Source organism: Puma concolor, chromosome B3, assembly GCF_028749965.1.
Source record: "Puma concolor isolate L17-30 chromosome B3, mPumCon1.1.hap2, whole genome shotgun sequence".
Taxonomy (NCBI): domain Eukaryota; kingdom Metazoa; phylum Chordata; class Mammalia; order Carnivora; family Felidae; genus Puma; species Puma concolor.
In genome coordinates this window covers 24,893,843-24,919,387 of record NC_141672.1, presented here as the reverse complement: position 1 = coordinate 24,919,387, position 25,545 = coordinate 24,893,843, and the positions used below count along the sequence as shown (strand labels likewise).

The following is a 25,545-nucleotide window of genomic DNA, read 5'->3' as shown; positions in this document are numbered from 1 at the left end:
CCCTGAGCAAATTGCCCTCATCTCTTGAAAAGTGGCTTCATGGGGAGAGATTATCACAAGAAATCTTGAGACTGTGCTCACCTCACCTCTCCTAAGCAATGCTGTAAATTTATGACTTAAGGTAGAGATTTGGCAGTAAATTGGGGGCAGGATTCTTTCTCGTCTTTTGTGGAGTCATTTGTTCCTTTAGAGAGATATCAGCCCTGGATTGACTGCATTTCAAAATTGAGATGCCATTCTCCGAGCCGAGATGAGTGGGTTCATTTTACACTGTGATCACAATTTAGAGATCCTACTGAATAGGCTGCCAGGGTTTGCTTTGTAATGTTAGGCACACTCCTTGTTGCAGTCCTTAGGCATGGGCCAGAGCGCATAACTGAAACTATGCAAGAAAAAAGAAAGAAGGGGAGAGAGGCAAGGAAGGAAGGAAGGAGGGAGGAAGGGAAAGAAAGACAGCAGGAATCCTGTAACCCTGAGTCATCAGTAGGCAGTGGTGGCCCAAGGTGCAGATTAACACCATACTAATAAAATCATGCAGGCAGTGAACTTGGAGCCACACTTTTGAGCAGTAGGAAACGTCCAGGGGATGGTGCTGAGTATGACTGATGCTTCGCAGGAAAAGTGCAAGTAACGGAAGCAAGCTGTCTTGACTAGTAAGATCAGTCATGTCTTACATTTTCTGGAATCTTTGCCTTCTCATCTGAGGGTGTGTCTACCACCCAGGTTCTCAGATTGATTCCTCTCCTTTCCTCTCCTGCTCCTAGTCCACCTTCAAAAGTGATCTCAGATCCTGTTGACTCCACCTCCAAAATGCACCCCAAACTTCACCACCTCCATTTCTACTCCTACCTCCTTAGTCCAAGTCACCTTCATTTCCTGCCTTTAACAGCCTCCCTGAGATCCCTTGTTTCTGCTATTGGCCTTTTTGGGTCCAGTGCACCCATAGCAACCAGAAAGATTTTTAAATCATAGGATCCCCTTACCCCTCACCTCCCAGTGACTCCCAGATGCATGTAGAACAGAATTCAGGCTCTGTACCATGTCCTTGTGTCCTCTTGTGATCTGGCCTCTGCTTACTTCTTCACCTTCTTTCCCACCACACGCTCTCCTTTGGGCACAGGCTCCAGCCACCGTGGGGTTTGTTGTTGTTGTTCCTCTAATATGCCAAGGTTATTCTGGGCTTCTGCTCTTGCTGTTCCCATTGCCTCGGATATTTGCCTCAGACGCACCTCCGGAGAGAAGCTTGCTTTGACCTCCTCAGTTAAGAGCTCTCCATCCAACCGGGTACTCAGGGCAAGAGTGGAGAAGTCACCTCAGAGAGGCCTTTCTGAGACTTGCTATAAAGTAGCCCACCCTCTATTCCCACTCTCCACCCAAATTACTTTTCGTCATATCCTCCTGTTTCATTTTCATCATAGAACTCAACCACATCTGATGATTACCGTATGTTTGGGTATTGTCCTTTATTCCTCCCTCACTTCAGACTAGGCTGTACGCTGTGTAAAAGCAGAGACCTTATCTGTCTTATTTTCTCTGAAACCTCGGCACTGGACTGGTGCCTGATCCCATGTTGATGCTCAGGTACCATTAGCTGAATGTATGAATTGGTACACTGTGATACACTGTCAGAGGTTAGCAACAGTACTCTATTAGCAGAGTAGAGGATGAGTCAAGGGAAAGGGGATGTCAGCCCATAGTTGAATATGTTGTATGTGGCAGGCTCGATGGTCCATTTACTTTCAGGTTCAGTAATTACTGGTGGTGTTTCTAGTGGATTTTAACTAGAAACTGGGTCTCTAGTACCCTCCAGGAGGGTACATGTGCTCGGGGTGAATAAGTGGGTCACTTGTCTTTCTCACATACCTCACTGTTAGTCGTCTTAACAGAAGGTTTTCCAGAAAGCCTCCCATGTTCATATCCGTTATTGGAAGCCCTGAGACTCCAGGACTCCAGTGAGAATGGAGGAATCTGTTTGAGGTTTTTCACCCAATTGTCTCTATAAGTAAATGATTTAAAATTTCTTTCAAAGGTAATGAATGCTTTCAGGGAAAAAAAATGAGTTTATAAGAACAAAACACCTCTTATTCTCTATTGGGTTGTCAACCTGAAGAAAACAACCAGAACCTGAAATTGCTTTGGACAGAAAATAAGATGCTTCCTTCCTATGTCTCTGCCACCCTCCCCTCCTTGCCTTTGCCTTTACTCGCCTGACCTCTCTCTCTCTCTTTTTCGGGGGAGGAAGACTGATAAAGTATAGTGCTGTAGGCTTAGTAAACTGTTTGCCATAGCTCAGCTGGCCCAACCTAGGGTGCTGGTGGAAATGAAGGTAAGTTTTCTCTTTTAAAATATATTTGGTGTTCTTAACCCTAACACAGTCCGTCATTTCGAGTGTTTATCATACCATTGAAATGTATAATCACGTGCCTTTTGCTACACCTTTCTGAGGGACTCAATTTCGTATTTTGTTATGCACTGTAGCAGTTTTGACTCATGTGAAACATGGTTCCAAGAGAAATCAAGTTGTTGTTTCTTTCTCTTTCTTGGACAAGTAGAAAGATATTCAGGTAATGCAGAGTGATTATCGTACAGATATTGCCCTCTTCATCCCTGCCCCTTTACCCCAAGCAAAGTAAGTTTCCACTCTTACCTACCCACTTTTGGAGATAGTCCTTTGTGGCAGATGGAAGGAATTTCTCCTCCCTGTGTATGAGCAAAACCACCATGTTTGGGCAGGTTTTAGAAATTTATTGACAAACTAATGTATGTTGGGGTGTCTTGTAGTTGTACTGGTTATGTTGCTCCTGGGGGGAATAATAAATTCATGTAATATGAACAGTCTACTAAAAAGCAACAACAAGAAATAAAAAGAAAACAACTAAATAGGCTCAAAATAGTTAAAATCCAGAGTCCACCTTGTGAAGGTGTGTGCCTGTAGTAATACCCAAATACAGATTTTTCCCACACACTCCCTTTCCCTGTTCCCCTCCCCAGAGGGAACAATCTACTAATATCTATCTAAGTCATCTTCCTCCAAGCAATCAGCAGTGATTTGTCTCTCAAAGAATGCTTTTCTCCTCATTTTTCACTTTTATTTTAGTATTAGTTCTGGCTTCTTAAAGAAATAGGTCTTCCACAGGGTTACTGTAGCTAGGTTAAGAAAATTCTCTATTTGTGTTTTTCATCTGTGACGCCTCATTCTCTATCCCCGTCCATTAGAGAATGATACCATCTTTGGTGAAACATGTCTTAATTAAAAGAGATGATGCTAAGTGAGTTTGCAGTGAGACTAGGTCAAGAGTGAGAATTTGGGTGGTATTGCCCAAGGATTCATTAAGGCTCTTTTTCCTATGATAATAAACATTTGAACACTTCTATAGACCTCTGTATCTCAGAAATCTTCAACTGTAATTTTGCTTCTTTACTCCAGTCACAGGGGTCATTACTTGAGAAATTCAACTATAAGGTGTCAGATAAATTATTAGTTTTCTGTATTTAGAGCAAACAGGGATGAACTAAGCAGCCTAAAGGGAATCAAAATTTTTTCCCTTTGTGATCAATATTTACTATTTAAACTATAAAAGAAGGAAACATGCATCTAATACTCACATCCAATATGTGTCTAATCACAGATCACCTTTCTCCTGGCTACAAAAAAAGAAAAAGGACAATGCAGGAAAAGTAGTGGCTTTGAGTATTTTTTTTAATGTTTAAAAAACTAAATTCCCATCAGTTCCTTTTAAAAATCCAATTTAAAAAAGAAAGTTCTTCTCCTTATCTGGACCATCCTTTTTGTAAAGGGAAGAACTTTATACACCGTTTTCCTGATGCTTCTTCACCGGCTTTGTGCTTGAATCTTTCACAGAAGTCTTCCCTAGACAAAAGCCTCCTTCTTTGAAAACCTAACAGTTTGTATGTTTCAACTTTCGACTTGTGTCTGCATCTTCTATCACTTACCAGGCCCGTTTTATGCTTAGGCTACAGATTGGATTTGCTCTTCCCCTCTATTTGCCTACATTTCCAGCTGAGTTTAAACATCACTTTCTCTCTGGTAGGATGCATTGACCTTTTGACTTGATGAAAGATAAATGCCATTGACTCTCCACTTTTGGAAGATGAGATTTTTTTTCAGAAGCTCACTACGATTTCTATATTTATTGCTTGAAAATGAATATTGAATAATACTCATTTCCCTACCATTTTAATGAGATGGGTATGGATTTTTTTCCTACTGTCAGAGTAACAAGAATTATTGGGGTGAGAGACAGCATGAGAGGTTTTAGGTGTTTTTTGTTTTTTTTTTTTTTTTTACATGTTTGGTTATAGACCATCACATCCTAAAGTTTTAGAGTCAAATGGACAGTTAAATATTTTTGTTTAAACTTGACTAGAATGGATATTTCAAGGACAAAAGAAAATTCAAAGTACCTGCAAAATGTCAGCAGCATTTTAAACACACTGGGCTAATTGCAAAGCTTGTTTTACATCTCTGTGGCTAATATGACACTAATGTGGCAATTTTGCTAAACTGTGACTGTGTTTGTGTTAGTATTTCTCCCTCTTATTTTGTTCCCAATCATAAAAATGAAGTGATGTGCAAGAATTGCTTAAAGAACGGACGCCACCTATAGATGTTTAAATAGTCTGCCTTTGTAACAGTTCTGCCTCCATAGCCAGTATTTTCTACGTCTTTCTTTACTTTCTTCTTTCTTATTGAAGCGTTTGCATGTAGAATAAAGAGGATAAAGACACACACACAAAAAAACAAAGGCAGATTTGTTTCTTCTGAGAACATCTGTTCTTGCTTCAAAGCACCCACATGATGTAGCCCATTTTCTCTCAGTGCCTGCACAGTTTGCTATTGTACAAGTGACTGTTACATCAATCTGAGATCTGAATTTAATGAAATAATAAACAGTGCTACCTAATGAAGTGACATATAGGAAAAATCCCATTATAATGCATGTGCTTTATATAATATTAAGACAGGAATACTCACAAAGAAAAGCTAAAATTGAACATAAAATGATTTATTATAGAATTCCAAACCCCCCCCCCCCCAAGATTCATTGATCTCCTGGCATCATACCCAATTTTGGGTACATACATTTGGTCCACTTTACAGTTCATTGAATCCTTAGAATTCTTGTGAATTTGCATTGTACTTGGGGTATAGGTACATTTTGAAAAAAAATTAATGCAAATTATTTATTGTATACATTGTAATCAAAAGAGACCTTTTTACTTTGAAAATCTTTATTTTTAAGAAGAAAATCCCCCCAAACTTCAACTGCTATCATTACTCATATAACCAGCATTCAATAGCAACACTAATAACTCAAAGGGTACAGTTTAAAAGTACCTAGTTTAAAAGGTATTTACCCAAGTGATACTACTTTTTAAATTTCCTTCCCTAAGGAGTATATAATAACTCAGTCTTGGAGTAGAGAAAGGGGTGAAAGTGAAAGCTATATAATAAGCTTTCAAAATTTCTTAGATAAAAATATATTGACCTTAGTTGATGGTTTCCAAAGAAATAAATACCTATGTAGACATCAGTTGCTCAATAAGTGCTCATTAAAGCACCTACTGTGCACCTAGGCCTGTGCTCCTCCTATATGTCGGATCCAAGTGTATTCTGACATATTTCAAATGCATAATACCCATAAAGACATATTGGCCAGTTACGTATTGCGTCTTTTCTCCCCCCAGCTATTTCCAAAGATAGGGCTTTCTACATAGCGATTGACTAATCCAGGAAGACTTACATGGCATCTTTCTGCATGGGCTCAGCTACCCACAAAGAAAGATCAAACTTGGTCTAAGTTCTCTGGTTCTATGCAATCTTCTTTGTCTTTTAAATTTACATCTCAGTTCAATGGTGAGCAAAACATGACATTTCTACCACCCTGCCATTACTAACCAAATTCTTTTCATGCTTCAGTGTTCATCTTGACAGCTTTTGTCCCTAAATATTGTAATTCCTTGTTGAGCCGGATTCTCCTTAGGGTGCCCTTGAACATCCTCTTGAACATCTTGATCATGGATCTTTAGAGACAACTTGGTTTATTCCTTTATTTGGTGGCACTTTCTACTGAATATTTTTTTGACCTAGAAGGGTTCTATTTTGGAATTTTACATTATTTCATTTCTTAGATTTTTATATCTTTTTGGAGGATGATGAGCAATGAGATAAATCTGGAATACTTCACATTCCCTTCAGGAGCATTATTTGTCATGGGGTTTAGACCTCAACATTATTATTGTGGTGATTACTGTAGTGATTTCTATGGTTGCTGAATTCTGGTAGGACCGTGGGTTAATGGCAAAATCAAGTTAAGAATATATATATTACAGAACTCTTTTCTCATCCAATTGATGAATACTCTCCAAAAGCCAGACTGGTGTATTATGCCTAAGTGACCAAATAGTTCTAAAAAAAATACATGATGGGTTTCCTGTATCTTTAAGAAATTCATCTGAAATCTAAGACTTTGAGAAACAAAATGACAGCTGACTACATTTCTTATAAACGTTTGCTTACCATTGGCATTTTAGAACTTTATATCTGTAGACAAAGGAGGACACTTATATCTTTCATTGTTTTGTCAATGTCCATATGAATTGAGACTTTTGCATTTGGGGCAATAGTGGAGCATTCTCTTGGATCAGTGAAACTAAGATGGGCTATGGGTGGGCATGATTCCTTGAATGCTACTGGGTCATGTGCACCAGTGTGGCTTTGACAGTTCTGATGCCATAATTACTACTTTCAGAATTGATTCTAACTTTAACACTTACCATCGTCCTTAGGCAAAGGACCTGAGACCCTGTATGCGGGGCAGAAGCTCAATGACAATGAATGGCACACCGTTCGGGTGGTGCGGAGAGGAAAAAGCCTTAAATTAACTGTGGATGATGATGTGGCTGAGGGTGAGTACAGCTATATGTAGTGAAATTTGTCTGTTTTTGCTCTCATAGTCCTCTTGGTCATTCAGTAAGCAAAGGGTTTTTTAAAAAAAAAATGTTTTATTTTGCTTAACAGAAGTCATGTGACATGTTCTCTGTGGACAAACTCAGGTAAGGCTAAGGAGGTCTCCTCTATATTTGCATAATCCCTTTTCATTGATCTGTATTATAGAATTTACCCATTACTGTCGCTGTATGTTGATGAGATATCCTTAGGCATAGAATATGTATCTGGAGAATAGATATACAGTTCTGTAGATCCTTTATTATTCATTTATTCAAAAATCACTTATCAATCACCTTCCCAGGTGCCAGTTTCTTCTCTCAATAACTGACTTTCTAGTAGAGGGAGATGAATAAACCAGAAATTCAGAACATTATAGGTAAAAGTATGTACTTAGATCACTACAGGATACTTAGAAGGAGCTAAATACATATGTTATTTAATTGTTATTGAGTATCTACCATGTTTTGAGTTCTACTTCAGAAGGCAATAAGAATATGGAGGTGAAGAAATAGGCAAGTGCTTGACTTGGTTGGAATTTACATTCTAGGAGGACAAATATAAATGAATGAATGTATACATAAGTAAAGGAACATTTGAAGCTTCACATAAGCAATAAGTATTTCTTGAGAGCCTGTTACATATCAGTAGTGTGCTAAGGATGTAGAAAAAAAGAAGGAAGCACAAGAGATTATCTGTTTCCTCAAGTAATGAACCAATTAGTAGAGTAGATAGGACCCAGGTAATAGAAAATAAGACAAAGAATATGTAATGAGATTCCAAAATGGGTGGGTTGTCGTTGTCATTCAGAAGAGAAAATTATCATTTTGGGCTGGGAAAAGCAGGAGTGGCTAATTAAGGTAGCTAGTTAGCCATAATTTGATGGGTAAAATTTAATGAGGTCTAGGTTGGAAGAGAGAGGGCATCCTCCGTGTTGTATCCAAATAAATCTCTACTTTCTAACATTCCAGAGCAGTGCACTAGGATATGAAAAGAAAACTTGGGGGGTAGCATGGGGTATTATAGAACACTGTTCATGTCAGGAGATCTGGGCCCTGGCTTTAATTCTCTGCCAGATGTTGGAAAAGTTACTTACTGTTTCTGAATCTTGTCAAATGAAGTCAGTGGTGTAAATTATCTCTAGATTCTTCTGTGATTAAGATAGTCAAGATAGAGTCAGGATCCCTGGGGTTTCATACAGTCATTTTAACTAAAATACTTTTTGCTGTTGGGACAGATATGATAAATCTCTTTTTCCTCATTTCCTCATTTTTAACCTTGAAATTCTATTACTGCTAAGGACCTCTCCTGTTTAAAGGTCCTACAATTTGGGGTCCTATAATTTAATTTTATATTCATGAGCTTCAGTACTTCTGGAGTCTGGAATTATAGTGAGCCATGTGTGGAGGTAAAGCGTGTGTGTGTGCGTGTGTGTGTGTGTGTAGGTAGGTATGTAGGTAGGTAAGGAGAGTCTATGGACAGAGGAAGAGTAGGAGTCATATATTCAGTGCCCAGTAGGCATTAGATACTGAGATAGCTGTCTTACATATATCGGCTCCTTAAATCTTCTGTAATTCCCCATTACCTTGCAGAATAAGAGTTCTTATTGTCTTTTTACATTCAAGAAGACATGAAATTTAGAAGGAGCTGTGTAATTCAAGCTCCAAATTCATGTTTTTGTGATATCACCAAATCAAGCTGCTTGCTGGACTTCACAAACCATCATAAGAAAAATGATTTGTATTATGCTATGGGAAAAATACAATGGAATTGATTAGGGGTGATGTGAGGAATACATTTTAGTGTAGACTAAAACACCCCTCTCCCCTCAAAAACGAAGCTAAACAGAACCATAATAAGTATCCAAAGCCCCCCAATTGTATGTACATAGACACCTTAGTATGTGTGGGGGGTAAGGTTACTATTCTATATGCCTGAAGGGTAACTTAGCTTTATGTAATGAATGTAAGCAAAGAGATGTAAAAATGGATATATGGTTTAGAACCTACAGCCATCCTGAATTAATTATTCAAGAAGTCCTCGTGAGCTGTTAGTTCAAACAGGATTCTGCAAAGCAGCAGTGACAGTCCCGTATCCCTTGCTAGCTCCTCTAGGCTGAGCCCAGTAGCCCAGCGGTGCTATTCCCAGCATGTTTTGAATGGCAGCCACTAGATGGCGACCTCACCCCAATCTCTCTGGACAGTGAGTCCCTTTTATTTCCACAGGAAATAACATGCCCTGAAAGCTGTAGTCACAAAGAACTGCAGAACTGAGGATACAGTAATGTGTATTACCTCATTTGGTCATTATTCTTTTATAGAAACTTTAGAATAAAGGTAATTATAAAGTGTTTTTTCTCTTACCACTAATAATTAAAAAGCAGGACTAAACCATTGAAGACCCAAGTCATCCAGTAATTTGATATTTGAAATTAATGAAGCTCTTTCATTTTCAACCTTATCCCCTTCTTTACTGCTGATGGAAAAGAGCAGCCATAAGGATAAAGAAATCTTGGAGAAGAAAAGAGCTATTTTGCTTATGAGCTACAACCTTGGATTGCTTCTTACAGTGATAATGGGTTTGGGAATTTTAATTTTAGCTCACAGAAGTCATAAAATCAGGCAATGAAACTAAAATACCACACAGTCCTCAGGTTATTAAGTAGTGTCTTATTGGCTTATTTAGCAATCCCTTTCATGCTGTTTAAGGTCCCCTAGGGTGTCAAATTTTCAGCTAGTTTGTAGAAATGATGCAAAGAATAGGTCAGACTCATAAGGAATCAAAAGCAAGGAAAGAAATATTCCTTAGCCTGGTGGTTTTCATGTATTGTGATACAGTGTGTTCCTGGGAAAGTGTTAGGTTCAGTTGACAGTTAATAAAGATTGATTGACTGACTGACTGACTGAGCTGGATTTCTATTTTCAAGAATAAATGAAGGGAACACTTCACTAGGGTTATGCTCCTCAGAATTGGGATCTGATGCTGTGTGAATCACCCACTCCAGCCAGAGCTTCTTGCTAGTACAGAAATTCATCTCTCTTTTGACTCCTCTGGTTCATGTTGATTTCTCTGTCCCTCACCCTAAATAGCACATCCGGCACCTAGCTGTAGAAAGTCATTTTCCAAGGACAGTTTGTTCTTTATATTAATAAACAACATGATAGGATGGATTTTGGAAATAACTAGGTTAAACAAAATGAAGCGGACTTTTTATTGCAAGATTTGCTGGGATCCTTTAGTATGCTAATATACATTGCTAATCATCAGTGATCACATGTGAAGTATTTACCAAGCTTATTTGGCTCCAGAACTTGTTGTTGTTGTTGTTAAAGGATATACTTTTGAAAAAATTTGTTATCATGGAGGAAAGGGTATGTGACCAATGGAGCTGGAAGATTGTGGGCAAAATGTGCATCCTTTACTGAGACTTTACAAGCCTTCATTTTCTTGACTTCTCTCCCCATGTCTGGGAGCCAAGGGAGGTCAAGTTGCCTCCTCTCAGTCTTTCCTATTATTTCTTTGCTAAGCTTTTAATGTGGCTAGGAACTTCATGTGTAGAGATGGCGATGATCCAAACCCTGACTCCAGAGCAAATGTCTCAAATACAACCTCGTTCCTCCGATGTGAGGGATGCTTGCTGTGCTCAGTCCCCTCTGCTAAACACTGCAGGACATACAGAAGAGGTGAGAAGTGGTTTCTACTTAAAAAGAGATTGTGTTCTAGTAAAAGGGAACAAAAAATCAAACTAATTAGGAAATTCTTAACACATTTCAGAGAAAGGAAAAAATGAATTATGCATAATTATTAATAGCTATCAACTTAAGCACTAGGCACCATTCTAAGTACTTTCTGTGAAGTGACACATCTAATCCTGAAAACTTCATACCTACTTCACAGATGGGAAACTGAGGCACATAAAAGTTATATAACCCAGGCAGTGTGGCTTCAGAGTCTACGTGCTCGACCAGTATATGCCTCATGGGAAGTTACAGCTCGACCCTGGACAAATTTTCTATAGGTTTATGTTCTCCACAGACTTTATCACTCTGAGGGCTAGTGTGTAAACTGCTGTTGGCCATCAGTGAAATATGGAAGTGAATGTGTGAGTAGGAGCCAAGGCAGTACAGTCATTCTTAGGAAGGTGCTGAATATGTGTAAATTAGAAGGAATGACGTGATGATGGTTGGCCACTGGGAAGGAGTGTGAACCCATTGTGGAAACTTGAGTGTGGAAATTTCACCAGTTAAATTCCACCCACAATAATGTAAGGAATAAGTCAAGTTTTTTCTCCACTGTGTAGTGTTACAAGGTGAGATGTGGGTTTTGGAATTAGACACACTTGGGTTCAATTTGAGGTTCTACCATTTACAACCTGTATGAACTCTGATCCCATTGCTTAACCTAAGTGTCCCCTCTCTAAAGCAAGATAATACCTATTTATTGTGATAATGACATTTGTTGGTGGTTCTGAAGTGTCTAGCACAGTGCCTGACACATAAATAATGTTTAGTAGTCTTGTGGGGTTTTTTTTTTTTTTTTGTTATCTTTCTCCAAAATCACTCTTCTTTCCTGTGAAATTTGAAAGCAGCCGCTGTGAAGTATGCATATATGCAAACAGAAAGGTGTTTTAGTCTACAAGACAGCATTCAGAGGAGATGAATGAAAAGGTTCCTAATCAATTAATATTGATTAGATGATATACAGATTAAAAAAACCTGTATAGGGGTACATGGGTGCCCCAGTCAGTTGAGCATCTGACTTTCAATTTCAGCTCAGGTCATGATCTCACAGTTCGTGAGATTGAGCCCCGCATTGGGCTCTGTGCTGGCAGTGTGGAGCCTGCTTGGGATTCTCTCTCTCCCTCTCTCTCTCTCTCTCTGCCCCTATCCTGCTTGTACTCTCGCCCCCCCCAACAAAAAAATAAATTTTAAAATCTTAAAAAAAATCCAGCTAGCTATCTATCTAGCTATCTATCTATCTATCTATCTATCTATCTATCTATCTATCTATCTATATTTATTTGCTTAGTTTGGCACAGAGCTCAAACTTCAAGCAGTCTCTTTAATGCTTTCTCTAGAAGTAATAGATTACTTTTTTGGAAACCTCCATCCACAGCCAAGTGAGCTTCTTTAGCAGTTCCTCTTCTAATTTGGCTCCATGTTGCACCCCCGCCCCCTACAACTTTTAGTTGAGCCTCTGTGACTCATCCATTTAAGGTTTTCTTAAATCAGTCTGTGTCCATGGGCTATGCTCTCAAATTCCATTGTTAGTTTCCTTTCTCTTACCCTTCTTCAACCTCTCTTCTCTCTGTCAACACTGTACATAATTTTCTTGCTTTATGAAATTCATTTTCTAGTGAGCAGAATTTCCTAACACCTCAGTTCTGGAGGCCAGTTTATCTATAATTTCTATAAAAGCTCCCTGTTGACTTTAAAAATTGTCTCTTTGGGTTTCTTTTGGAATCCCAGTCTTCACCAAGGATCATCCCATTATCACTTCTTAATTATCAGAGCTGATCTTCTTCCCCTCCCCCTTCCATCCTCCTCCTCCTCCCCTTCACATCCTCCTCCTCCTTTCCTTATCCTTATTTTCCTTCTCCTCCTCCTCCTCCTTTTCCTCCTCCTCCTTCTCCTTCTCCTCCTCCTTCTCCTTCTCCTTCTCCTCCTCCTTAGGCTATGCTAGTTTTCATTTCCGTGATTAGTCCAACTTTCAATACCAAGTAATTTTATACACTAATTCTCCTACTTTTTCAATTATTAGCAGATTTATGTTACATTTTTATTTTTGTTGTATTATAATTTTATATTTAGGTTAATCAACACCCATTATTTTATTTTTGCTTCTATTAAGAGAATGAATTGTCACTAGTTGTCAAAACACCACATAGAAGCTCATAAAATGTAAATCTGACTTTTGTGCTTATAAACAACTCTTTGCATCAGATCCGAGTATGCTCCTAAAGAGATGACATTAATACTGAATATCTGAAGGTGAGATCTAGTTGAATCTCCCAGGTACTGAAGTTGAAGGGACCTAAGAAAATATAATCCCCTCCTATCCTTTTTTTTCCTCTGCTGTCTGAGTTCTACATGAATAGCAAAAACAACAACAACAACAACAACAATGAAAAAAACAAATGCAAGGCTGGTTAAAGCCAAATATCATTTTTATCAGTGGTAACACTAGTACTGAAGAATGTGGTTAACCTCTACTGAATTTCAGAATTATTTTTTTGATAACTTGTTTTTAATGTTTATTTTTGAGAGAGAGAGAGAGAGAGAGAGAGAGAGAGAGAGAGAGAGAGAGGACAGAGAGAGACAGAGCGTGAGTGGGGGAGGGGCAGAGATTGAGGGAGACACAGAATCAGAATCAGGCTCCAGGCTCTGAGCTGTCAGCACAGAGCCAGATGCAGGTATTGGGTTTCTGAACTATGAGATCATGACCCGAGTTGAAGTCAGATGCTTAACCGACTGAGCCACACAGGCTCCCCTGAATTTCAGAATTAGAATTGCCCACTTGAATGCTAACTAATTCAGGGCTTGGGTAGGCATCTCCACGGAAGCAAGGCTTGCTTCCCTAAAGTCCATGGTGTGGTGGGTAAATGGGGTAAACTGGGTATTTCTTTTTTTTTTAATGTTTGTTTATTTTTGAGAGACAGAGACAGAGTGTGAGCGGGAGAGGGGCAGAGAGAGAGAGAAAGACACAGAATATGAAGAGGCTCCAGGCTCTGAGCCATCAGCACAGAGCCTAATGTGGGGCTTGAACTCACAAGCTGCGAGATCATGACCTGAGCTGAAGTCAGACGCTCAACCGACTGAGCCACCCAAGCGCCCCTACACTGGGTATTTCTCGAAGTCAGCTTGTTCCCCTAGGGAGAAACAGGAAGTGCCAGAGGGTGAACTATGGAAATACAGTTTCTTGGTAGATTTTCTTTAATCTTCCTGATTATGTCACTCCTTTTCCTCTGGAAAGCTGTAACAGAGTTAGTAAAGAGATGCTAGGAGTGTCTTTGTAGTGAAGTTTCTTCAGTGTGGGAGGTAACAAGATAGGGCAGGAGGAGGGATTTTCCCTACCCTTCCTTCACCACTGGGGCATTAGGGCATGGTTTGTTAAATTTTAATGATTTGTCTATATAAATGTTGAGGGAGCCACCATCTACTCTAGCCATACTAATGCTGTTTTTCTTAACTTTGTTATTAAGATTTCCATTCTCTTTTGTATTTATTTCAAACCCCTTTCATTACTCCTGCCCTATGCACTTACTACTTCTAGATAAGCCATGTAATGAAAGGTCTACAAGTTTATTTGTATCAGCTGGAGATCTTTTAATTGTAAGTGTCAGACACCCAACTCAAATGCTTGAAGCACAAAAGGGAATCTATTGCCATATAGTTAAACGTCTGGCTGTGACTACTGAATCCAGACCTTCACATGGCATCACCCTAGAGAAACTTTCTGTCCATGTTGTGGTTATCTTCCGGGTTGGCTGTCTACTCAGGCAGGCCCAATCTCTCTCCTTATTACGAGGCCTCTGGCAGCTCTGGGTTTTCTTCTTATTCCTTCAACAAACCTTATTTACCAAGAATGACTCTCTCAAAGGTGTTCCAGCAAAAGTTCTGGAGGTGAATATTACTCGAGTTAATTACTGAATAATTACTGAATACTCCAGTTTATGTTGCTGCTAATCCCTTGGTTCTAAGGATGGTTCCTAGACCAGCTATATAAGCATCACCTTGGAACTTGTTAGAAATTCATATTCTCAGGCTACACCCCAGACTTTTGAATGATAAACTCTGAGGGCAGGGCCTAGGGAACTGTGAGTTAAGAAGCCCTTAATGTGAGCCAGAGGTATGCTGAAGTTTAAAGACCACCTTGTTAGTCCATATAGACAATGCTCTTTGGTTAGGGGCATAAAATATATGGAGTCGTCCAGTCTGGGTAGCCTGATTATTTCAAGAGCTGGGTGAGGGCCAGCTTTATCCAGTCCAGATGGTTTTAAGGTAAAATAAAGATGGAAGCTGTTTTATTAGAAATAGCAACAGTTGCTGGTCAGAAAAAAAATTAATGTTCTACAATAGAATCTTTCTACAAGTACTAGGTGGTAAATTATTACATCAATAAATATTTGGTACTGAATGCCTAATGCTTTTTTTGTTGTATCTTTAAAAGGTTTAGGGCAAGAGACTTTTCTGCTTATAGTATGCTTCATACCCAATTGTTTTTTTTGAATGGAGATGGATGGTTTTACCCTTTCAGTGGAATTATCCACAATTGCGTATTTTCTGTTATGTGATGGAATATTCTGAGCTGCGGCATGAGAGCATGGTATGCAGGGCATATAGCTCAGACTGGGTCAAGAGTCAGCCTCCTGACTGAACATTGGCTCCATACTACATTGAGTATTTTGTTTTCTGGAAGTGAATATTTTGCATGGACACCTAAAAGATACAGTAAGGATGCCGTGACAAAACATGGTGACTTGTTGGTATCTCCTTTGTGATGTTCATAGGTACAATGGTGGGGGACCATACCCGCTTGGAATTCCACAATATCGAAACTGGAATCATGACTGAGAAACGCTACATCTCCGTTGTCCCCTCCAGTTTCATTGGGCACTTGCAGAGCCTCATGTTCAATGGCCTGCTCTACATTGACTTGTGCAAAAATGGTGACATTGATTACTGTGAGCTGAAGGCACGTTTTGGACTGAGGAACATCATTGCTGACCCTGTCACCTTCAAGACCAAGAGCAGCTACCTGAGCCTGGCCACCCTCCAGGCATACACCTCCATGCACCTCTTCTTCCAGTTCAAGACCACCTCAGCTGATGGCTTCATCCTCTTCAACAGTGGTGATGGCAATGACTTCATTGCAGTTGAGCTAGTCAAGGGGTGAGTAGAAGACTTCACATAGTTTATACCAGGTATCTCAGCTCAAGCCCTGCATGAAATATGGATATGAAAAAAAGTACCCATTCTGTTCCCTACTCTCTATTCCCAGTACATGCTCTCATCCTCATTGATTAAAAATACCTATGTAATGGTTAGGGCTGGAAGGAAGAGAAATTCATTAGTTTATTTAAATATATTCCACTAACTCAATATTCTCAGACTTTTTTTTTTTTTTTTTTTTTTTTTTACTGTAAAATGTAGTCCTTTAAACCTATAGGAGAGAAGCTTATTTTTGCAAAAGAAGGATATATAGGGTGCATTGCATCTGTCTCTGGGTCAGTGCTATCTGCAGCTACCAAGTCTATAGGAAGAAATGAAATATAGATATTTTCAGCATTACCATTAGCTCATTTATGCAACGTTTTTTTTTTTTTTTAATTTTTTTTTCAACGTTTATTTATTTTTGGGACAGAGAGAGACAGAGCATGAATGGGGGAGGGGCAGAGAGAGAGAGAGACACAGAATCGGAAACAGGCTCCAGGCTCTGAGCCATCAGCCCAGAGCCTGACGCGGGGCTCGAACTCACGGACCGCGAGATCGTGACCTGGCTGAAGTCGGACGCTTAACCGACTGTGCCACCCAGGCGCCCCTATGCAACGTTTTTTTTTTTTTTTTTTTGTAAGCTGTTCAAATATATTTTTTTTTGCTCATGGGAATTTGAGGTCAAAGCTAGAAGAGGTAAAACAGATTCCTTCAATGAAACCTTCTGAATTGACTAACATCTAAAAGTTTATAATTTACAAGTGGTTTCCTCTTTTGTAATCTCAGATCTGGATGGAGAAAAAGAGAAGTTTAAGATTAAGAGCCCTTTAGATGAGTTCAGTCCAATATATATAGAATATAAGACACATATGTATATATAAGTACACTAGCAGCCACTTTTAAATTTTTTTTTTTTTAACGTTTATTTATTTTTTGGGGACAGAGAGAGACAGAGCATGAACGGGGGAGGGGCAGAGAGAGAGGGAGACACAGAATCAGAAACAGGCTCCAGGCTCCGAGCCATCAGCCCAGAGCCCGACGCGGGGCTCGAACCCACGGACCACGAGACCGTGACCCGGCCGAAGCCGGACGCTCAACCGACTGCGCCACCCAGGCGCCCCCAGCAGCCACCTTTAAAAAGGTGAAATTAGGGGTGCCTGGGTGGCTCAGCCGGCCAAGCATCCGACTTCTGCTCAGGTCACGATCTCACGGTTCGTGAGCTCGAGCCCCGCGCCAGGCCCCGGGCTGATGGCCCGGAGCCTGGAGCCTGCCCCGGACTCCGTGTCTCCCCCTCTCTCTGCCCCCCCCCCCCCCGCTCAAGCCCTGTCCCACCCTGTCTCTCAAAAATAAATAAACGTTAAAAAAAATTAAAAACAATACATAAATAAAAGGGTGAAATTAATTTATTAATACATTTTATTTAGCTCAATATATACATTATTCAACATGTACTCAGTGTAAAAAATTAATAGTTTGCATTCTTCTATAATACTAAGTCTTCAAAACCAGTGTGCGTTTTACACCTTCAGTGTTTTTCAATTCAAGCTAGCCACGCGTGACTAGTGGCTACTGTTTTGGACAGTGGCGGTACAGATTTTAAACTGTGAAAGCTCCCCTAAATGCTAGCAGCCATTTTTTAATATTAAGGAATTCAGTGAGTGCTTATCAATGAAGGAATAAGCCCAATTATGCCCAAGGAACTGAATATATTAGGAACTAGAGAAAAAGTACTTAACCTTAGTCTACTACAGAAAGCCTACAATACACTATTATATAGTTACATATTATATAATCATTTATTATATATCTTAGATGTATGATTAAGAATAATTATAGTCCTATGCAACGTTTTAAAAGCTGTTCTTTCTGCAAGATATTTTACTACCGTGTGTTGGAAAATAGTTAAAATAAAAACAAAAACTAGAACAGAACCAGATAATAGATCCATGATCCATTGAATTTAAATGCCGCCTCTTAGTGTTTTGGAATGTACTGTCTACACTACTTTGTGACTCTGGATTTTTAGATAGTGTTAGAGAAGTGAATTACGTAAGTATGGAATTAAGGTCTGATAGGATAGGCTAGGATTATTTTTACAATCCTAAATCAAGCTTTAATTATTCCTGCATAATGCCAGGGTAACATGGGGGATGTGAAGCCGTTAGTGTCAGTTATGTATATAGGTTGCCATTAATCCACTTTAGGGAGTCTCAACTCACTGGGGGGTTATTGTTTCTCACAGGTACATACACTATGTGTTTGACCTCGGGAATGGTCCCAATGTGATCAAGGGCAACAGTGACCGCCCCCTGAATGACAACCAGTGGCACAACGTCGTCATCACCCGAGACAACAGTAACACCCACAGTTTGAAAGTGGACACTAAAGTGGTCACTCAGGTTATCAATGGTGCCAAAAATCTGGATTTGAAAGGTAAACCTGTAAAGAAGGATTTCCTTTTTAGAACATTTTTTACAATAGAAAGGCTGTTTGCAGAAGTATACTGCAAGTTAGGAATGCTATGTGTTTTCGATACATAATGCATATCCTATTTTAACAACATTCAATTATATCCAAATGCAATTTTTACTTAAACCACTCTTCCAGGGATGGTTCGTTTTCTCTGTAAACCTGAGGTATGTGGGGGCTGAGTGTGAGGTGATAAATGTCAAAATGTGGGGGCTCATAATATAGAGGAAAGGATATATATATATATATGTTTTGGAATCTCAGCTGAATCGCTTACTGCTTGGGTGACTTTGATGAAATCTCTTAGCCTTGTTCAGCTTCTGTATACTTTTTTTTTTTTTGCAAAATGAGGATAATAATTGTTACTACCTTTATGGGCTGTTACGATTTTTGATGGGATAATGTCTATAAAATCCTAAGCATATTATTGGTAACAAGCACATAAAAAGCAGTGAGTAAGTGGTGGTTTTGTTGAAAATATTGTTAATCTTTACTTCATCATAAAATGGGAACAATACCTACCTCATAGACTGAATATAGTGATTAAAATTTGTGAGATGGCATGCAGAAAATGAATGACATAAGCAATGTTAGTTTCCTCTGTCAATCTACAATGTAGAAACTCTGGTAATTAGTTGTTTATGCTGGTTCCCCCTCCCAGCTTTATTATCATTATCCAAGAAGTATACTAGTCTAAGGTGCATTAGCTTTAGTTGACATGGTTTCTAACCCTTTACTCATTTGCTCTTGCTACTTACTTTCTTTTGCAGGTGACCTCTACATGGCGGGTCTGGCCCAAGGCATGTACAGCAACCTTCCAAAATTGGTGGCTTCCCGGGATGGCTTTCAGGGATGTCTGGCCTCGGTGGATTTGAATGGGCGTCTGCCAGACCTCATCAACGATGCCCTCCATCGGAGTGGACAGATAGAACGTGGCTGTGAAGGTACGGCCTCTTTTCTTTTCAAGCTACAGCCTTGTCGCAAGCACCACGCCTCTTTGCTGCCTCTGCCAGTGCCTTCTTACTTGGTTTACCAGTCATCTCTCATTCCCATTGGTTATCTGACATTGCGTCATCATTGGTGTCCTCCTGTCACTGGCTCAGTATGTCAAGACATGGGCCTCAGGCGCTGGGAATGTATGTTGGCAGATGTCTTCCCAGTGTCACATACTTGCCAGTAGAGGACTTTCCCTGGCGTTGACATCAGACTCCTCCGGACTTGTACCTTTGCTTCCAGCATGGCCGAAAGGGCAGTAGGGGTTTTTATTTATGTTTTTATACATGGCAGACTTTTATGTGGGTGTCACCATTAATGAAATGTTTCTAATAGCTATTGCATCGTCTAATGCAAACTCAGCAGGAGGTTGGAAAATGATGTCAGAATGCCATGATAAGGGAAGGGAACTAACATTTATTGAATACTTACTAGATGTCAGGCATTGTTAGGTAGTTCCTTAGTGCGATGCCATGCAACAGCATGGGTGTCGATGTTAGAAAAGACGTGGATTTAGGTCCAGATAGCGACTCTTGTTCATTGTGTGACATTTGGCAAGTTACTTAACTTCTCTGATCTCTATCCTCCTCACCTGCAAATTGGGGCAATAAAACTTGCTTTGGAAAATAAGATCTGTAAATCAGAGCTATATATAAAATGCCTGGTACATACGTAGTAGGTACTCAATAAACAGTAAGATTATTATTTGCACATATTATCCCATTACAGACATCTAATAACATTGCATGTCCATCAGTGCAGCACAAAAAAAACCATGCTCAGCCTGTTTCTGATAATATATATAAGATAAAGATATCTTAATATCTTTAAGATACTAACTGAATTTTACAGGTCTTCTGGAGTTCAACAGTTCTTTATAACAAAACAGTCTAGTTTAACCAGCAGAGGGAAGCAGTGAACACTTTTCAGCCTCCCTCCTCCCCCCCCACCCCCTTTCAGCCTCCCTCCTCCACCGCGCGCCCCCCCAGCCCCCCCAGCCCGGCCCGGCCCGGGTCCTTGGGTAGGTTGGAAAGGGGACCCTTACCTAACTTGAAAGGCAAAGATGTCTGTCTGACCAGTTAGCATTCTTTTGTCTGGTTGAGCCTCATGGTCCTATGTGCAATAGCATATTGTGGTGTTGTTTTTTTTTTTTTTTTTTTTTTCTATCTCATTGACTTACTGTGTCAAACCCATTCACTCATCTCCTAAGTTCAACCTCATTTATTGCTTCTGTTCTTTAACCAGCTTTCATTCTGGGTTCACTGCTACCTTTATAAAAGCTTCCCATCAGCTTCACAAGCTGACTTGCAGTATGGAAGTCACTCCCCTTTGCCTAAGAGTCAACTCCCCATGTGATCTAGTAATAAGATGGGATAGTCCACCTCAGTTTTCCTTTGGCCAGGAATTTCTTATATCCAGTGGACCACATATGGTCTGTGTACCTGAGAAGACAGGAAGTTGGGAATCACCATGCACTTAAAATAGCCACTTTGTTTTCTTCTCCTGAAAATGCACAATGTCATTTAAATCAAGAATTTTTGTCTCCTTGGCTTGCTCTTACTTCTTTCAGCATTAAAGGCAATGCTGGGATAAATGTAACATTTGGGAATTAAATCAAATATCTTAGTTTCAAAGACTGTGGGATGACAGAAATTCCAGTTATCCTGCAATAATTAATCATACCCAATTAAAACATAAATACACACATTAAAAAGCATAAGGTACTCTTCAGATGTTAAATATTATCATGCCATCCGCTTTTCAGATTTGTAAGTTAATAGGAATCATCCATTTAACTCTGTAGCAGCATAGCTTGATAGGAACATAATGTGAGTCACATATGTAATTTTAAATTTCCTAGTATTCTAGCTACCTGTAAAAAAGACATAAAGTAACAGGTAGGGTTAATTTTAATTTTATGTTATTTAACTTAACCCAGCATATCCGAAGTATTATCACTTCAGCGTGTAATGGTATAAACTTATTAATAATACATTTTACATTCCTTTTTCACGTTAAACCTTCAAAACCGAGTGTGTATTTTACACTTGGAGCACACCTCAATTCAGACTCCATACCTTTCAAGTGCTCTGTGGCTACATGTGTCTGTGGCTACTGCGTTAGAAGCATAGTTCTATAGAGTATAAAAAAATTGGGGTATAAGGACCTAAAACTGTTGTACTGGATTAAAAGGACGTCTAAACCAACTTTTATAAGGGTGGCTTAAAAGGTATAGCATAAAGGGGGGAATGGAGTCCACTTAAGAGAACTTCAGGAGAAGCAGTGAGAGCATTAGCAAAAGGAAATTACCCATCAAATTGGGGAAAATGTTCCCATCCCTACCTGTATCTCTGTGTGCAGTTTGGCATGACTCATCACATGCATTATGGTGGGGCCCGACCTTCCTCTGAGTATGGGTGATTGTCCAGCACCGGATATTGTGACTTGATGGTTCTGCCATCCGAATTTGTGGCAAGTCTCCTGGGCCTAATAACCCTGCACTCTATTGCCATGGAGATAATTGCAGTGATTACCTATGGAGCATTATGACCGCCCCACTGGGTGGGATGAAGTGGGGGGGGGGTGAGTGCTCGGGAGGAACGTCCTTGTTTATTGTACACCGATGACTTGGATAATTAGCCTAAGTGGCCAGGAAAAATGACCAAAAAGTGGGTTAAGGCATAAATTACTGCCATTGGAAGTTTACACCATGTGCATAAGCCCTTATAAGAGGTCCCAGGAGCCTTTTAGGGCACTGTGGAAATGAAGCTAAAGAAGATGGGGAGGGGGGAAACGAGGAACACAGAACCTTAGAGAGACTACAGGCAGAGGTCATTCTCATTCTGAGTCTCTGTTCATACTATGGACCCCTTGAGAAGGCCTTTCAGTATTGTGCAGTATGGCAATCATAGGAAATAGAATACATTTCCTGATGTATCATTTCTGTATGTAGAACAATAAATAGGTAGGGGATGAGGATCTGTTACTAAAACCAAATCTCTTCAAGATGGTAAATGTGTTTTATCCCCACTGTCTGGGGTACATAGGCCAGAATATATCATATGTTTTGTCAAAGTCATTGATAATGATCTTTCAAGATCCCTAAGTAGTAATTGTATTACTTTCCCTTGTATATCTAAGTGCAAAGAGTCCAAAATTATTTTAAAAAAGCATATTAATCCCCTACTCTGCCTCTCAACTGTTTATAGTAAGAAAGAAAAAAATCTTGAACTATGTTTTGATTTTATGTCTCTAATATATGCAGAACATATACTTCAGAAGTTAAGCTCAATTTCCAGACAACCTAGCCAACATCTGGCTATGACTTGCAGCCTCTTAATTTGGGCTAGGAATTTTGAAATAATGTCTGGTTCTAGTCTCAGCTGGTAAATCTCTCTTTCTATCTTGAGGCCAGCTTTGCAGTGAGACCAAGGCATGTATTGGCTGGAAATGCGATTCCACGATTGCAGATGGTAAACATCTGAGAGAAACACACGTGCTTCATTTCAAGACTGGCATGAATAAATAAAAAGGACATTGGTTTGGTGCTTTTTTGCTCACAGCCATTTGGGTTTCGCTATATTCCTACAAATCAAACAAATGGAGCTCTTTGGAGTTCCCAAGTCACCTTCATGCACACGCCCAGTTCTAGTGCCACATTCCCTGGTGGCATTTTCCGCAGGTTACAAGGAGTGCTCCCAAGTGACTCTTCCATACTTAACTCCTAGATGTTCAGAATTACTTTTGTGGGCTTGGTCTGGTTGTGCACACGTGTCTTTCAGTCTGGCCACACACTACCTTTATTTCTTGATGTTTATCCTGACTCATGGAGAATCATTTTTCTGGACCATATGCCTTGGGGTTGGCTGTGTGGATGTGGGAAGGCTCTTGTTACCACTGCTTCTGCTTTGTCAAGCCCAGTGTTCTCCCACCCCTGCTCTGCTGACGTGGCTCTGATGAGGCCTGCTCTGCCCTGGTCCATGCATCACCTGTCTGTGCTGTCTCTGGAGAACCTGTAGAGCATTTTGATTGTCTTTTTGAGTGATGTTGGTTATGCCAATTGTATTTTCATTTCTGTAATGTTGCCCTGGTTTACTCTACCTGTTACTAACCTCTGGTTATTGTTTTCGCCTTTTCTGTTCTTTTGCTAACAAAGTTGCGTTGACCAAAGCTGACCTGCAAGGTAGAGAAGGTTCTTGTTCCCATTACCACTTTGGACTGAGAGATGCCCTGTGTAACCCTCGGTATCTTTTCTTTAAGGGCCTCCAAGCTGTCACACCTCTTGGACAGCATCAGTTTTGGGGAGGGGGCTGAACCCCATGTTCTTCAGAAACAGTGGCAGAAAACCCAGATCAATGAGTGCAAAACAACAAAAGCAAGACTTTTTAGGGATGAGAACATGATTCCATTTTCAAGGGACTAAAGAGGTTTAACAGCATCCTGTATTGTGACAACTCATGAACACATTAATCCACTTCTGGAAATGGTTAATACCTCTCCAAGTAGTTGCCGCGGATGGGTTGGCTCTTCTTGATGTAGTCACTAGAGGAAGGCAACACTTGGAAAGAGAAAAAGAAAAAAAAAAAAAGACCACTCCAGTTCTTAATTTATAATTTTTTGGGTCGGGGAGGTCATTTCTCAGGACTTTTGAGGGCTTGGGCCTTATGAAAGAGAATGCCATTTTCTCTTAACTCATTTTAAAGAAATATTTCTAGGCATTTGGGAGATATCAATGTCATTAAAACGTTCTAGAGATTTATGTTTCCTATCAGGGATTTTGGTTGAGCACTTTAATTTCCTGTTTTGTGAGCTAAAGGAAAAAGTACTCTTGGGGAAGAAGAGGATGTGTCCGTTTTATCCTGAATACCCTTTAAAAAGCCTGCTTGTTAGACGTCAGTGAATATCTCCCACAGACACTGCTTCTTCTACCATTTGGAGAGGCACCATCCAAAGTCTGTAACGGACCACTGGTCAAGTTGTGTCAGGCTACTTGACTCAGAATGGCAAACCAGGAAGGCATTTTAGGCATCTTTTGGCTGATAGTTCAGCAGGGGATTGAGCGTCGAATGGCTTCTGCGAGTTTGCAACCAGCAAAAATTATTAAAAGTAGTTAACAGGGTAGCTTTAAAAATACTGCTCTTCACCTAAAGGATCATTTACTTTGCTGTGACTTGCTGTCTGTTATGTGGGTAACCAATACAAGTGTCCATCTCTTGGGTGGACATCAACTAAATGAGGTTTTTCTTTAACCATTTTTCTATAACTTTTTTTCCATCACTTCTTAGCAGATTTGCATATATGCTGATATATAATAAAATTAATGAAAACAACATACACTGGATTAGTATTTTGAAGTCCAAGGTAGCTGTAAAATAGCTTTCCACTTTTTTTCTTTTTATTGCTTGCTTTTTTTTTTTTTTTTTAATTTTTTTGCTTTCAATTTCAAAGAATGTTAAGAGGCCTTTCAGTATTACTAAAGGCTGTTGTTTTCAGAAATTCTGCTCCTTGTCAAAATAGGTCTACCGACTGACACTCTGTAATGGAGGAGGGGGGAAGGGGATAGGATTTAATCTACAATAAGAGATAATCCAAGATTGTCAAAGCTCGTTATGATCAGATTTATTAGATACAACTAGAGAACTGTATCTCCTCCCAGACTTTATTCTTCACGATAAGAACTATGCGTATTTTGAACCCCCAGAATCTAGCACAGGCCTTTTTACATAGCGGCTCCCGATGTTGCAAAATGATCTTAAATTTACCATTCAAAGGAAAAAAGGTTTGTAGGAATCCTACAAAGAAATGGTTGATTTCTATGCCTATTATAAATTATTAGCCAAAGTATAGTACAGGTTTAGGGACATAATAGTTTGGAATATCTTAACTTGCCCATTTGTAGAATCAGTGAAATCATCAGTTTTTTCATGTTATTACTGTATTGACCCAAATGCTCTTCCATTCTTGATGACTGGACAGTCACTTTGTGGCAGGAGCTGTTATCCTTTATAATTATTTTGGGTCATTGTACTCTTTCCCCATATTGTGGCAAAAGACCTTTAGGATGTAAATGCCTTTTACTTTTTATTCTCCTGACATTGGGGTTTGGATCATTACTCATGCTGGCTCTTTTAGCTACAACCTGTGGGCACAGATAGTACTCATTACCATGAAGTGTGAAGG

General features: G+C 39.6%; 1 protein-coding gene across 34 annotated transcripts in view; it reads left to right on the top strand.

Moving 5' to 3' along the window:
* The window catches only part of NRXN3 (neurexin 3), a 1,579,173-nt gene that overhangs the window by 751,961 nt on the left and 801,667 nt on the right, over positions 1–25,545 (top strand). For 21 of the 34 annotated variants that reach the window (XM_086709138.1, XM_086709137.1, XM_086709121.1 and 18 more), the window contains 4 exons: positions 6,811–6,930; positions 15,480–15,861; positions 18,146–18,336; positions 19,143–19,316. In XM_086709138.1, the coding sequence (XP_086565264.1) occupies positions 6,811–6,930; positions 15,480–15,861; positions 18,146–18,336; positions 19,143–19,316 (867 nt within the window). Of the gene's footprint in view, positions 1–6,810; positions 6,931–15,479; positions 15,862–18,145; positions 18,337–19,142; positions 19,317–23,521; positions 23,549–25,545 lie in introns of all 34 variants that reach the window. The other 13 variants (XR_015252137.1, XR_015252136.1, XM_086709114.1 and 10 more) reach the window with 1 other exon arrangement.